This window comes from Eretmochelys imbricata, chromosome 1 (assembly GCF_965152235.1).
Source record: "Eretmochelys imbricata isolate rEreImb1 chromosome 1, rEreImb1.hap1, whole genome shotgun sequence".
Lineage (NCBI taxonomy): Eukaryota > Metazoa > Chordata > Testudines > Cheloniidae > Eretmochelys > Eretmochelys imbricata.
The window spans coordinates 57,606,382-57,620,994 of record NC_135572.1 but is presented as its reverse complement, the minus strand read 5'-3'; the positions used below and the strand labels follow the sequence as shown (position 1 = coordinate 57,620,994).

General features: G+C 38.9%; 1 protein-coding gene across 3 annotated transcripts in view; it reads left to right on the top strand.

Moving 5' to 3' along the window:
- RNASEH2B (ribonuclease H2 subunit B) overlaps positions 1 to 12,168 on the top strand; it is a 45,473-nt gene extending 33,305 nt beyond the window's left edge. For all 3 annotated transcript variants that reach the window (XM_077810976.1, XM_077810959.1, XM_077810968.1), the window contains exons 8-11: positions 3,084 to 3,165; positions 6,062 to 6,104; positions 8,491 to 8,571; positions 11,704 to 12,168. In XM_077810976.1, coding sequence (XP_077667102.1) covers positions 3,084 to 3,165; positions 6,062 to 6,104; positions 8,491 to 8,571; positions 11,704 to 11,811 — 314 coding nt within the window. In that variant the 3' untranslated portion in view covers positions 11,812 to 12,168. The remainder of the gene's footprint in view (positions 1 to 3,083; positions 3,166 to 6,061; positions 6,105 to 8,490; positions 8,572 to 11,703) is intronic.
- Positions 12,169 to 14,613: the final 2,445 nt, after the last annotated feature.

Below are 14,613 nucleotides of genomic sequence, written 5' to 3'. Positions count from 1 at the left end.
AGCCATCACTATTCATTGATGTGCTCGGAGAACAAATACTCAAGTTGGGATCGTACTCCTGTGCAATGATTATGCAGAGGGAGAGAGAGAGAATATGCATCTTGTGTAATCTTAGTATAATAGATATGAATTATCTCTATACAGTATGTTCATGTCATGCTCAAATAAATTGGTTAGTCTCTAAGGTGCCACAAGTACTCCTTTTCTCTATACAGTATGTATAGGCATAGTTATGTTATGTATACTCACATAATATAAATTATGATTTAATAATACATTGAATACACACAGTATAAAGGGGGATTTTCAAAAGTGCCTTTGTGCGCACAAGTCCTATTGAAAGTCACTACGACTTGTGTTCCTAAATCATTTAGATGATTTTGAAAATTCCACCCAAAGTGTTAGAGTTATTACCATAATCATTAAGTTGTAAGGTTTCACCATTATTTTGATCACCTTTTTTCCTGAGGACAAGGTCAATGAGGGGTTGGATTATGAAATATCCTAGATATGCCCTTCAGAATATGCACTATGATGAAGAAAAAGATCAAAATTTTAAGAGAAGAAATTCAAATTCAGAAAGTGATTAGAGCAAATTAAGCAAAGTAAATTATTCACTTTACTAAGAGGTTCAGAAGCCAGCATGCAATCTAAAAATGAGGAAACAGTGAACAGGTAATCATGGCAGGCTTCTTGAACTCTGAGTACTGAGTATGTGGAAAACCAGTTATCAAGTAATGATATGAAGGAAAAAGCATAAATGAGATTTAAGAGATATCTAGACAGTTTTATAGGGGGTGCATTATAATATATAGTTTCAAAAAGGAGGTGGTGCTGAGAGACTTGCGTGCCTTTAACTTTACAGTAACTTTTTATTACTTCCAAAAAGATTAAATAAATAAAAGGAAATTGGAACTGTCAGATCAGGTCCATCTTTACTATATTTAACCGTTATCTTTGGTAAATTTATTGTTAGTCTCAATCTACAATGTTTTCTCTTGTATCCTCCCACCTTACAGGAAGGTGTGTATATTCTTTATTATAGATTTGCCATTGAAAAGGGTCTAGATTTTAAAGAACAACATTGAAGGAGGGCATAGTGTGGGTTAAAGTTAGGTCAGTTTTGGAGGAGGTTCTGAAGTGTCTCTAACTACTGTATGTAGCAAAGGGATTGGCAGAAAGTCAAAGGGAACTTACTCAACACTTATTTTTAATCATCATTCAATGATAAGAGAGTGCAATTGATTTTTGCATACAGTTGCTGATTCAAGAGTATGGCAGTAATCTTCACAGTCTACCTGTAAATGCAGCTGTGTAGATTACAGTAATAACCGCCAGGTAGCATCTGTTGGTGTGGTAAGACAGAAGTGTTGTAGGGCATCCAATGGGAGAATGAGTACAAGGGAAACAGGGAAGGATTAGCGTGTGGGATCTGAATGTTTTATTAGAGAGGAAGGTTGGGAGTCATATAACCCAGGGAGAAGAGATGGATCTTGAGATGAGATTTGCTATTAGGGAGGCTATTTCATATGGTGAGAGCAGTGTGGGAGAAGCCCACTGAGAAAAGACAAGGAAGGGAGATACAAAATTCTCTGACATTTGAGAAGAGAAGCAAATATCTTGAATAAACGGAAAAGCTGACGGCAGGTTAAGAGTTAGGGTATGGGTTAGGGTGGCAGTAGGAACTCCTTGGAAAACTCTGTACTGGATTTTTAAATAAGGAAGCCAGTGAAGATTTCTGGAGGACGGGGATGATGCAGCTTCATATCTGAGTCTGAGAGAAGTGAAGAATTGCTGTAGTAATTGACTTGACCTAACAATTCAGTGCCATAAAAAGAAGAGCAAGATAACAAGAACATCTCTATTTAGGTATAGATGGGGTATAAGGGTGAAGTTCAGAATCAGTGTGTTGGATCTGGACCACTCCTTTATGGTTTTGGATGCCAAAGGGGGTTAAGGAAGGAGGAAATATGTGAGAAACAAATCTGCTTTTTGTTGTTGTAAAGCACACAGGAAAGTGGTGCCAGTAGAGCTAAAATGTGCACACTGGGGCCAGTTTATTAATTATATCTGTTTTGGCGCCAATTTGCTTTGTGCTATTACAAAACTTCACGTAATCGTGTGTGGCAAACCATCTCTGACCCAGGAGAAATATATCTTTTCTACTCTGGGGGCTGGTTTACCATATGCTTCCATATAGTTCGGGGGAGGGGGTTGAAGTGCTTGGCTGTTTTAAGGCTAATTAAGAGGCAAGGTATTGGCTTGGGGTCTGCTTGTGCAAACATTTATGCATGTGAGTAAAGTTACTCTCTAATAGCCCCATTGACATCAAGTTATTCATATACAGAAGAGTTTGCAGGAGCTAAGCCTTGTTTTGCCGTTTTGTGGGGAGGGGGACAGAAAAAGAGATGTTTTAGGACTTAATGTTGCCAAAGGTTTGATTTCCAGAAAAACTTTTATAGCAAGAGTTTCCTGTCCTGAAAACAGCTTCTAGTAGTTCATATTTCCACAGATAATTATCCTGTCTTGCCAGTGATGTTTAGATATGCCTTGGCATTTTTCATAAAATACTGACATTAAGTACAAGGCTTTGAAATAGACTCATTGTCTCATCTAATTGTTTTCAGTTGAAGCCAGAAATATATTTTAGTACTGAAACTGTTGCCAAATAATTGTAGGATCCAGATGCTTTAAAATTAATGATTACACATTTTGTTGAGTCAGCTTTTTACTTCTGCAGCATTTTTTAAAAATTAATTGTGCAGAAAAAATACATTATATTTAGAGTTCTCAGAAAGCAAACAGATTTTATAAAGTACATGCCACAGAGATTAATAACATCTGTGCTGACAAAGTAAGCATAGTAACTCCTTGCTTTTTAATTAAACCTACAAGTGTCATATAACATAAACTACTCAACAAAGAGAAACATCACGTGTCTGTTAGTAGTTTCTTAGCATTAGCTCATCATAATGGGTTATAGTGACATACAAGAGCATGGATTGAAAAGCAGTCCTGTGACTGTATAACATGGATGCACACTCTCTTTCCCCGAATCATGTTTGTTTGTTTTTAACTTTCAGATGACTATGTACGATATGCCCATGGTTTAATATCAGAATATATTTCTGAAGATCTGAGTGTTGAGCTATCTAAGTACTTACAGTAAGTATTTTAATTATTTGTTAGCTTTATATGACACACATTGCTCTGCAGATGACCTTTTCTACTGAATACTGTAACTTTGACCATCAAGTTACAGGGACTGATAGAGATATTTTTGTCACTTATTAAATATCCGAGGAGGGTAGGAATTGGAGGAGGAAGTCAAATCCTACTGAAGAAAATAGAAAGGAACATAAATTCTGGCAAGTCAAATGTAAAAGTATAATTAGGCAGGCCAAAAAAGAATTTGAAAACCAATTTGCAAAAGACACACAAAGTAACAGCAAAACTTTTTTTTTAAGTATATCAGAAACAGGAAGCCTGCCAAACAATTCGGGGGGCCAATGAGTTATCAAGGTGCTAAAGAAGCACCTAAGGAAGACAAAGCCATTGCAGAGAACCTAAATTGATTCTTTGCATCAGTCTTTATCGTGTAGATGTGAGGGAGATTCCCACACCTGAGCCTTTCTTTTTAGGTGACAAATCTGAGGAACTTTTCCAAATTGAGGTGTCAGTAGAGGAAGTTCTGGAACAAATTGATAAACTAAACAGTAATAAGCCACAGGACCAAATGGTATTCACCCAAGAGCTCTGAACGAACTCAGTTATGAAATTGTGGAACAACTATGGAATGGAATGTAACCTATCACTTAACAGCCTCTGTACCAGATGACTGGAGGACAGCTAATGTAATGTCAGTATTTTTTTTTTTTTAAAGCTCCAGAGGCAATCATGGCAACTACAGGCCAGTAAGCCTAACTTCAGTGCCAACAATAGCAAAGAACAGAATTATCAGACACGTAGATGAACATGATATATTGGGGAAGAATCAGCACAGCTTTTGTAAAGAGAAATCATGCCTATTAGAATTCTTTGAAAGTATCGACAAATGTAGACAAAGGTGATCCAGTGGATTAGTGTATTTGGACTTTCAGAAAGCCTTTGACAAGGTCCCTCTGCAAAGGTTCTTCAGTCATGGGATAAGAGGAAAGTTCTTCAATGGATTAGTAACTAGTTAAAAGATAGGAAACAAAGGCTACAAATAAATGGTCAGCTTTCACTATGGTGAGAATTAGTCCCCCAAGTATCTGTACTGGCACCAGTGTAGTTCAACATATTCATAAATGATCAGGAAATGAAGGTAAACAGTGATATGGCAAAATTTGCAGACAATACAAAATTACTTAAGACAGTTAAGCTCAAAGCTGGCTGAGAAGAGTTACAAAAGGATCTCAGAAAACTAGGTGTGTGGGCAACCAAATAGCAGATGAAATTCATTGTTGATAAGAGCACAGTAATGCATATTGGAAAACATAATCCCAGCTATACATACAAAATGATGGGGTCTAAATTAACTGTTGCTATTCAGAAAGTGATCTTGGCGTCATCATGGATAGTGCTATGAAAACATCTGCTGAAGTGCTGCAGCAGTCAAAAAGCTAACAGTATTAGGAACCATTAGGAAGGGGATAGAAAATACCATGTCACTGTCTAAATCCGTGGTATTCCCATACCTTGAACACTACGTGCAGTTCTGGTCACTTTATCCTAAAAAGATATTAGAACTGGAAAAAAGTACAGGGAAGGGCAATAAAATTGATTAGGGGTATGGAAGAGCTTCCATATGAGGAGAGATTAAAGAAGACCGGGACTGTTCAGCTTAGAAGAGAGATGACTCAAGGGGATATGACAGAGGTCTATAAAACCATGAATGGTTTGGAGAAAGTGAATAAGTGTTATTTACCCCTTCACATGAACCCAGGGTCATCCAATGAAATTAATAGGCAGCAGGTTTAAAACAAACAAAAGGAAGTTCTTCTTCATGCAACGCACAGTCAACCTTTGGAATTGTTTGCCATGTGATTTTTTTGAATGCCAAAGCTATAACCAGGTTCAAAAAAGAATTAGGTAAGTTCATGGGGAATAGGTCCATCAATAGTTACTCACCAAGATGGTTAAGGATGCCTCCCCACGCTCTGGGTGCCTCTAAACCTCTGACTGCCAGAAGCCAGGACTGGGTGATGAGATGGATCACTCAGTAATTGCCCTGTTCTGTCTGAAGCATCTATCGCTGGCCACTGTCAAAAAACAGGATACTGGGCTAGATGGACCATTGTTCTAACCCAGTATGGCCATTCTTAGGAAGAGTGGAACTTTCTTTATTAAGTCTAGGTTGGCATTGTGAATGTAAACAGCATGTTTTGCAAGTAGAAATATACTAATAATTATAATAATAATACCTAGCCCTTCATAGCACTTTTAATCCATTCATCTCAAAGTGCTTTACAAAGGTCGATGTTGTTATCACCATTTTATAGAGGAGATGCTGAGACAGAGAGAGGTGAAGTTACTTTCCCAAGTCACCCAGTAGGCTAGTTGCAGTGCCAGGAATAGGACCCAGAACTCCTGGGTTCCACTGCAGTGGTCTAGCGATTAAGCTACACTGCCTCTCCATTCTCACTCAATCAGCTGCTATATATATATAAAATATCCTTTCACAGCTCATAGCCAAGCTTTTCAGAAGTAACTAGTGATTTGGGTTTTCCTCTGTTTTAGGTATCTGACTTGACACCATTAAAGGGGACTGATTTTCAGAGGGTGTTTGCTCAGCACTTTCTGAAACTCAGGCCTCTTTCAGTTGTCACCTAAGATGATTAAACCTAATGGGCATCCCACTAGCCACTTCTTTCGAAAACTTGGCTCTCATCGTTAGTGTGTCATAAAAGTAATATGAAATGAAGTGGAAAATATTTTGAGGGTGATTGATGGGATTAGCATTGATGCCCTCTTTGTGGGAGAGGAATGTACTTTCAGGTTAACATATTCAAAAGTTATATTCCAATATATTGATTTGTTTCTATATGAAAACTGTAACTTAAAATCTTTTATTCTGAAGGCTTCCAGAACTTACAAGTCCAGAAGCAGACCCCCCGCTAAAGGTAGGAAAATAGGAAAAATTTTAAGGTAGAAAACTAATAAAACTTCTTGATGGATGTCTGTTTTGTTGTGGATTAGTCTCTCTCAAATGTTTGAGGCAATTAAAACTAGACTGGACAAAGTATTAAAAAATATGCAGTAAGGAGTAAACCTGCATTGTAGTAGCACTGATCAGAAATGTAGGGGGAGGCGGATCCCAAAAATTTTGCCAAATATTTTTCTATTTTTTATTCATCAAAATTTCAGTCATCTTTGTCAATAATTTTTTCCTGTTTTTATAATGAAAAATCAAAAAAATTGAGCATCTCTTGTTGATAGATTGATGGGACTATATGACCTCATGTCTTTTTCATAAAAGTTACACCTGCCCAACCACATGGAAGTAACTGTGGCCACAATTTATTCCTTTGATTCTGTCTTGAGCCAAGTGATATTCATTAGGTGTTACACTAACTCTGCTGAGCGTTCTTGTGATGTGGATTATACAATGTGTATGAATGTCTATTATGCTGTTTGGATAGTGCTGAGAATCTGTTTTTAGAAAGGTCTAGTGACTTCTAAAAATAATCAGCAGTGTGATTACAACTCAAGCCATTTTTAGAATTTTGTTCAATAGTTTGACTGTGAAATAATGTCTGCGGTCCCATTGACTTCCACATGGCTGCTCATGGTGTGTTGAGCACATGTGTAAATCTTTGTAGGTTCAGGGCCTAAAATGCTACTTTAATATGTTTTATCTCACTGCTTTACAGGATCAAGGCATAAATTAGGTGAAATTTGATTTGCTTTAAACCTTCTGTTTTAGCTTATTTTAAAATTTCTCTTATGTGAAACCAAGGTAGTTGTTAGGACAAAATGTATGGTTCCTACAAATCAAGACAGATCTGATGTATGTCTCTTACTAATACAAAGTAATTGCTTCTTAAATAATAATCTGAAATAAATTTCTGAAGGGAGAGAGACACAGGAGCCTTAGAGTATAGCTACAAATGTCCACTAGCTGGAGCATATTACCAAGCTTACTCTTCTATTACAAGACTTTTTGAGGAAGTCTGAACTCTTCATGTGACACGTGCCAACCATCCCATTAATTGTAACCACCAATCTTGCATTGTAATCACTATATCTTCTCAGAGTATGAAGTCTGGTGCTGTCAGATCATAATACATAGCCACGCAAAATACTTGAGATCACTTAAAGCTGAACTACAAAAGTTTTACTGAAAGTTAAAAACATGAAGATTCCAAAAGAGGGACATCATAATTTATTGTTAGGCTGTCATTTAAAAATGTTCTTATAGTGTAGCATTTAAGAAAACTACCTCCCAAAGGGCCTGCTCCAACTTGGATTGAACTAAAAAAACGGCTGCTGTTGGATCTGGTCCTAAGGGCCTGAGAAATCTAAGATGCAGACCTGGTTTTTGTGCCAGTGAGAGAGATCACAAGTGCCAATAAATAGAGTGAAAAATAAGGATTTAAAATAGAACAGTTACCATTCAGGTTACTTTCACTATCACTCACTCTGGCAAAGAAACTAGAAAGGCTGCAGCTCAGATTTCACAGGATATTAAGGCAATGGTAATTGTCTCTGAAAATTAAAAAAAAAAAAAAAAAAAAAAGCACTCATTACATTTGTGAAATGCCAAATGCACACAGCTTAGGGAAAGAAACATGCATTCTTAAGGCCTGATCATATCAAGTGCTGAACTCCCTTGAGTTCGATTGACTTCAGTAGTAGTAAAGGATAGCTAGCAACTTGAACAGTTAGGCTCTTAGATTGTCACTGAACTGAAATTAGAGAGCATTGAGCAAAAACAAGTCAATGTATGTCAAACAAGTCAACATATGAACATTACCAGATTGTGGAAAGTAGCGATCCCAGGAGAGGTTGTATGCAACACACAGATTAGACATTGTTCCAAATGTAGGATTGCTTTGTGCTTTCCGGTCCCAAGAGACCACAAGGACCTGAATTTTGTCCCCTGTTCCTTGGCCAGTAGATAATACTTTTCAGCACTAATCCATAAAGATGAGTCAAATAGTCTCTGAATTAAAAACTAAAGGCAAAGGATGGAAATTGAAATGTATATGTAAGTGATTCTATAAATCAGTCTTCTGTGGGCAAAAGAGAAGAAAATGTGTTTCCTACAAAACTAACCAAACTTCTCTGAATAGTGAAGAGATACTGTTTATCTTCCTGTTTCTTGAGGAGACTGTTATGAAAAGAGACCTACCAGTACTCTATTGCATAGTACTTGTTTGGTTGCCTGTGCCATTTCAGTGTCTAGCTTACACCAGAAAGCCCGAGGGCCTTTTCAGCTTTAACGTTCAATGTGTGTACATCACAGTAGTGGTTGACAGAGCGACTTCATCACTCTTAACATTTCAGAAAAGGAAATTCTCAGATGCACCTGTGGAAGCAGAAGAAGACTACACTAAGTTTAACAGCAGTGATCTCAAGAACAAAAAGGTACGTGTGCTTTATGCATGTGCATGCCCACATTTTGTTAAAGCGTGTTTTAATGCTGGTCAAATAGTTACACAGGGTGCCCATTTTTTGCAATGTGCCTCTTAGTCAGAAAAGCAAATGTAAAATGGATGTTTTCGGAAAGTATATTCAACATGTTCTGAATTAGAATCAATGTACTGTATTGTAGGTGGGTTCACCTTGATAAGAACCAAACTGAAAATGACTTTCTGGGTCATTGAGTCCAGTTCCCTGCTATCTCAGGCAACCCCATCATATAATCCTGTTCATAAACTTATCAAACTCCATCGTGAGACCAGTTAGGTTCCTTGTTTCCGCTACTCCAGTTGGACGGCTGTTCCCCAACCTCACTCCTCTGATGGTTAGAAACCTTCTTCTAATTTCCAGCCTAAATTTACTCTTGGTCAGTTTATATCCATTTGTTCTTATGTCAGCACTGTCTTTTTACTCTTCCTGGTATTTTACCCCCTGAATATATTGATCCTGCCAAGTCTTCTAAAGCAGTCAGTATTCTTTTGAGGTACTTAATTGTTTGTGAATAAGGCAGGTCAGAAATTTTTGAAGCAATCAAAAAGGTTTGACATGAAGGTCGTGACCATATATTATCACCATTTATCATGGCACATTTCATAAGAGGTACCATAGAAGTGTTGATTCCAGAGTCCTGGAAAAAATGTAGTGAAAGCAATTGCATTCTCCTTCTTTAAACTCTACCTGCAGTTTCCATTTGACATGATAGTCTTAATTTCCCATCCTAAACTGTTGTGTAGTGTTGCAGTGTAATGTTAAATAACTGCAAAGGTGACTGTGTTTTAGTGGTGGGCCTTAGATAGCCACTTACTTAACTAATGTTATATGGCTTAGTGAATGTTTATAAAGCTTTCTGAGCCCCTTGGATGAAAGCTACTACAGCAGTGTAAAGGATTATTATTTATTTATTATGGAAAATGGGAGTGCAATTAGTTTGCTGTTGTATTATTTTTAAAAAAGGGGCAAGGGAGGCAACATTGATTTAAATTCCCAGGTATTTTCAAACAGGTCTTAATTTGCCCACAGATGTTGTATTGTGCAGTTGTTTGTGTGGGTTAATAAAGTAAATCAATACCAGCTGCCTAATTTGCCAACTTCAATGTAAGTTTTCAGGGAAGTCCAGTGGAGTCTACCATTTTGTCACTCCAAGGGGAGAAGCAGAGATATGAAAATAAATAGATCCTCTGTCTGCACCAAGCCTAAGGAGCCAGGCTTGGTGTTGAGTGGTTCTCTGGATGCTGAAGAAGAAGGAATTCTCCAGTCCATAGGGAGGCAATAGAGCCCCACTCCATGCTGTTATTGTAATAGCTACTGCTCTTTGCACCTCTACTCTTCCAGGAGCCGTGGCCAGTGGGTCCTCCTAGTGCAGGGGTGGGCAAACTTTTTGGCCCGAGGGCCACATCGGGGTTACAAAACTATATGGAGGGCTGGGTAGGGAAGGCTGTGCCTCCCCAAACAGCCTGGCCCCACCCCCTATCCGCCCACTCCCACTTCCCACCCCCTGACTGCCCCCCTCACAACCCCAACCCATCCAACCCCCCCGCTCCTTGTCCCCGACCGCCTCGCTCCTGGGGCCTCCGCAACCCCACCCCCTATCCAACCACCCCTTCTCCCTGTCCCCTGACTGCCCCAACCCCTGTCCACACCACCGCCCCCGAGGACTTCACCCCCGATCCAACCTCCCCTGCTCCCCGTTCCCTGACTGCTCCCCGCCCCCTTACCATGCAGGAGCAAGCCATGCCGCCACATTGCCCCGCAGGAGTGGCGTGTCAGAGCATGGGCGGCACAGTGAACTCAGACTGCGGGGGAAGGGGAACAGCAGGGGAGGGGCCAGGGGCTAGCCTCCCCGATCAAGAGCTCAGGGGCTGGGCAGGACGGTCCCGCAGGCCGTAGTTTGCCCACCTCTGTCCTAGTGGTTGTTCCATTCCCCCCCCCCACCACCACCCTTTCCCACAAACCCTCTTCCATTAGGGGCATTCCACAGCCTTAAAAGACGGTACAGGAGTTCCCCTATGTTCTTGTGATAAATGACTCAAAAGCTCCATTTTTTCCCCACTCCCATACCATGTACATGCAGTTTTTGAATCTTGGCACAAAAAGGACTGAAGAAAGCTTTAATATTAAATTTGATTTACTTCTGAAATAACAAAATATGTAGTTAAGAGCATCTGGGAAGGATGAATTGGCTCGTGGGTTCTGTTCAGTGTACTGCACTTTTAAAATACTTTGGCAGTGTTTTTGTTTGCACTGTAAGTAATGCAGATAATCTTACTGTTGGTTGCATATCATTATTCTGTCCATAACATCATAGCTAAACCCAAATTGAGTGACATTGTGAAGTCCTACAGTAGGAGGACTAACAGAAGGAAAGGTCAATGCAAAGATTTCTTAATAGGGAAAATGGCTAGAGATGTGAAGCATGCTAATTTAAAATGTAAGAAGCGAAGGAGGTCAGCTCTATAAAATGTGGCACATAAAATGTGTTTTAGGTGTAACAGTCTCTAGGAAGCTGTCCCAGTGGCCTCAACGTGCTTTTCAAACCTTGGTTACCTCTTTCATCGTTAGTGTCCTTTCCTCTCTTTCCCTTTATTTCACTGTTCTAAAAGATTTTGATAGTAAATCAGTGTGAATTATTCATCATCTGTAATGCAAGGCTGTAATCCAGCCGGCTGACAACATAATCATGAGACTGAGTCACAGGGTACAGTATATGTCTGCTGTATTGCGTGCATTATTCCTGTTAATGTACACTCCAGGATTATCCAAAGTAAGCATTTGAGTTAGGGTACTTCATTCTGCAGGAGGGAGAGATATTTTGCTTCCTTATCCTCTTAACAGATTCTCTGTCTTTGAGGTTAAATAATTCATGACAACTATTTTCTGTTGAAAAATCTCAAAATTGTAAGGTTTTTTCCTTCAGTTTTATCCCACATCATCTTTCCCTGCTGTATACTGTAGACTAAGAAACCAAGCAAACCTTTAACTGATTTCAGTATGTGTGAGTTTGTAGATTAGCATCCCCTCCTGCAGATTTGCTCAGTAATTTTTTCTTTTTTTTCTCTTTTTATCTCATTTCGTTAACAGACAACTAGCAAGATGTCTGCTGCTCAGAAAGCTCTGGCCAAAGTTGACAAAACTGGAATGAAAACCATTTCTGCTTTCTTTAGCGCAAAACCTAAAGCAACAAAATAAAGATTTGAAACTAAAACATATTTTTGATACATAATTATTTTTGTAGTTACTATTGTTCTAAAGCTAACTCTTTTCCTCTGTTTTTGTTGTTGGTTTATTTAGTCTGTCAGCTAATGAGGATTTTAAAGCAGGATTTCTGGATCTAGTGAGTGTGTTACATTTCTGAGATTTACATGTTGTATAAAATCAGACTGGAGCAGCTTCTTAAGGTTTCCTTATTAGCCCAGGTCAAAACACGTGATGGGAGAGCTGCTTAGGGTAGGTTATCTTTGCACCCAGAATTCCTGCGTTGTTTTTGTTGTAATTGCAATAAATAACAAAACTAATATAGCATAATAAATTGATGTATGAAACAAATGTTTGTTGTGTTTTCTGTATTCATAGAAGTATGCTGAGTTTTAGATAAGCTGTGGCACTTGGGATATGTCTATCCAGAGATAAAAAATCCTAACAGGATCCCAGAGCTTGGACTCCAACCTGAGCCTGAACATCTACACAGCAATTTTTAGCCCGCAAGCTTGAGTCAGCTGACCTGGGTCAGCCGTGGCTGGCCCGTGGGTCTTTTATCGCTGTGTAGACGTACCCTCATAGTGCTTCCCTGCGTATACACCTCTACACCATCTTTAAAAATTATGACATCACTGAAAAGTTTGCTAATTTTTTTTAGCAGTATAAATCTGCTAAAAAAAATTATGTATCTTTCACTGTTTGTTTCCAAGAATCATGGCTTCTTACCAAAATAAGTTGCCAAATGTTTGTTTAAAGACAAAGACTGAGATTTTCAAAGAAGCCTAATGACCAAATCTCAATAAATCCAAATAAGCAAAAGGTGGGTGCCCTAACCACCAGCCAATAGTCACTTTATCTCTCTGGCTCACTGATTATTCATGTAGTTTATAAACAGTGGAATAGCTTCATCAGGAGAAACTGAGGAAGCTGCAGACCAGAACATCCCATAACCTAGTGGCTAGGGTGCTCTCCTGTAATGGAGGAGACTCAAGGTCACCATATCAGGCACAGAAGGAAATTGAACCCAGTCTCCCATGTGAGCCACTTGGCTAAAGCATCCAAGTCAGGCAGAAACACCTTCTCCTCCCCAGCCATTTTGTGGATCCAGCTCTTTGCTGCAATGCCTAAAATCAAAACAGAATTTTTCAAGTGGAAATGAAACATTTTGTTTTGACATTACCAAAATGTTTTTGATTTTTTCAGTTCAGTCAAAAGTGTTCAGCAAACTTGACACACACACACATTTTGATGGACCCATAACTGCATTTTTCAGTAAATAAACTTCCCCCAGTCCTAATCTAGGAGCACAAATCCCACTGATTTTTAATTGAAATTGTGCTCCTAAATCATTTAGATGCTTTTTAAAAATTCCACTCTTGGGTGCCTCAACTTTTGTTTTCTTGTGTAAGGAAGTTGGGATGGAAGGACTGACATGACAATGAAATAAAGAAATAATGCATAGACATGTATAATATAATCTATGTTAATCTGATCATAGTTCATATTCACTGCTTTACAAATAAGTTGTAGGAAACAAGGCAAAAGATAAATCTCAGAACGTGGTGGGTTTGAATGAAAGAAAGAAAACCATGCAGAGCCATGACATTCTGATTACTCTGATCTATAATTGTCTTCAGCCCTTTTTCACCAGACCCATCAGCAGAGGTTCCTGTACCATTCTGAAATCAATATCTGTCAGCTAAACAACTCTTAACAATTAAGACCGGATGTCGTCACATCTGTGTTCTTCCAGTTGGTTATAAGCAATTCTTTTGAGACCTCCCTTGTCACTTTGTTGCTGTACTAATTTTTTATCCTGGGAGTGTAAGTAATTTCCAGCATTGTGGCACCATATGGAATACTAAAGATCATCTTGTAGGAAACATTCTTGTGAATTGGTAAGAGTTTCAAACATAAACAATTGTGCCCTAGAGTCTAAGGATGTTGTTTTCAAAACCACTCAGCATTACCCTAACTGCTCCCATTGAAGTCAATGCTAAAATTCCAATTAACTACAGTGGGAGTAGAGTTAGGCCAATGACGAGTGCTTTGGGAAAACCCCACCCTTGAGTTCCAAATGGGAAAAGCAAACTTTTATGGCTGTTATGACTGGAATGCTGCATGCAATCTGTGGTGGTTTAGAAGTATTTTGGAAGACCGTGACGGAAATTGGTTTATGTTAACTGGAAGTCTGCTTCAGGCATTGAAAAGGCAGTGAGGAAGAAGGCACAGAGTTGGGAGTGAATGAAGAGAATGGTCGGGAGGAAGGCTTGAATGGAACACAGAGATAGGAAGGTGTTATAGGAGAAGCTGAGGATAGAGATGTAAGGGCAGAAGCATGGAGAATGGATTTCTAAAGCAAACACTGATTCTGGGTTTTACACTTTGAAGTTTTAAAAGTCAGAGCACCAATAAAATTCAGTTTTAAAAGCAAACCTTTACGTGAGTTAAATGAGTTGTGAACTTTGCTCTTAAAAAACAGGTCAAATTAACTCTTCTGAATGGGTGGGGGATAGGTCACAGACAGAACAAGTCTGGTACAGATGGAAAGTATCTATCTTGACTTCTTATCTAGTGCACCAATTTTCTATACATGAATTCTACATTCATCCCTGCTCACCAGGACAAGTCTGGAGTTCTTCCTGTGAGCACAGATGCATTCTGCATTAGTATGTCACATCTCAACTTCAGCTGTCAGCCATGCAGTAACTTATAACAATAGTAATTTTATTAGTGAATGTCTTTGGTCCAGCAGAAATTCATGCATGACAAAAACCCAAGCTGTTTCCAAAA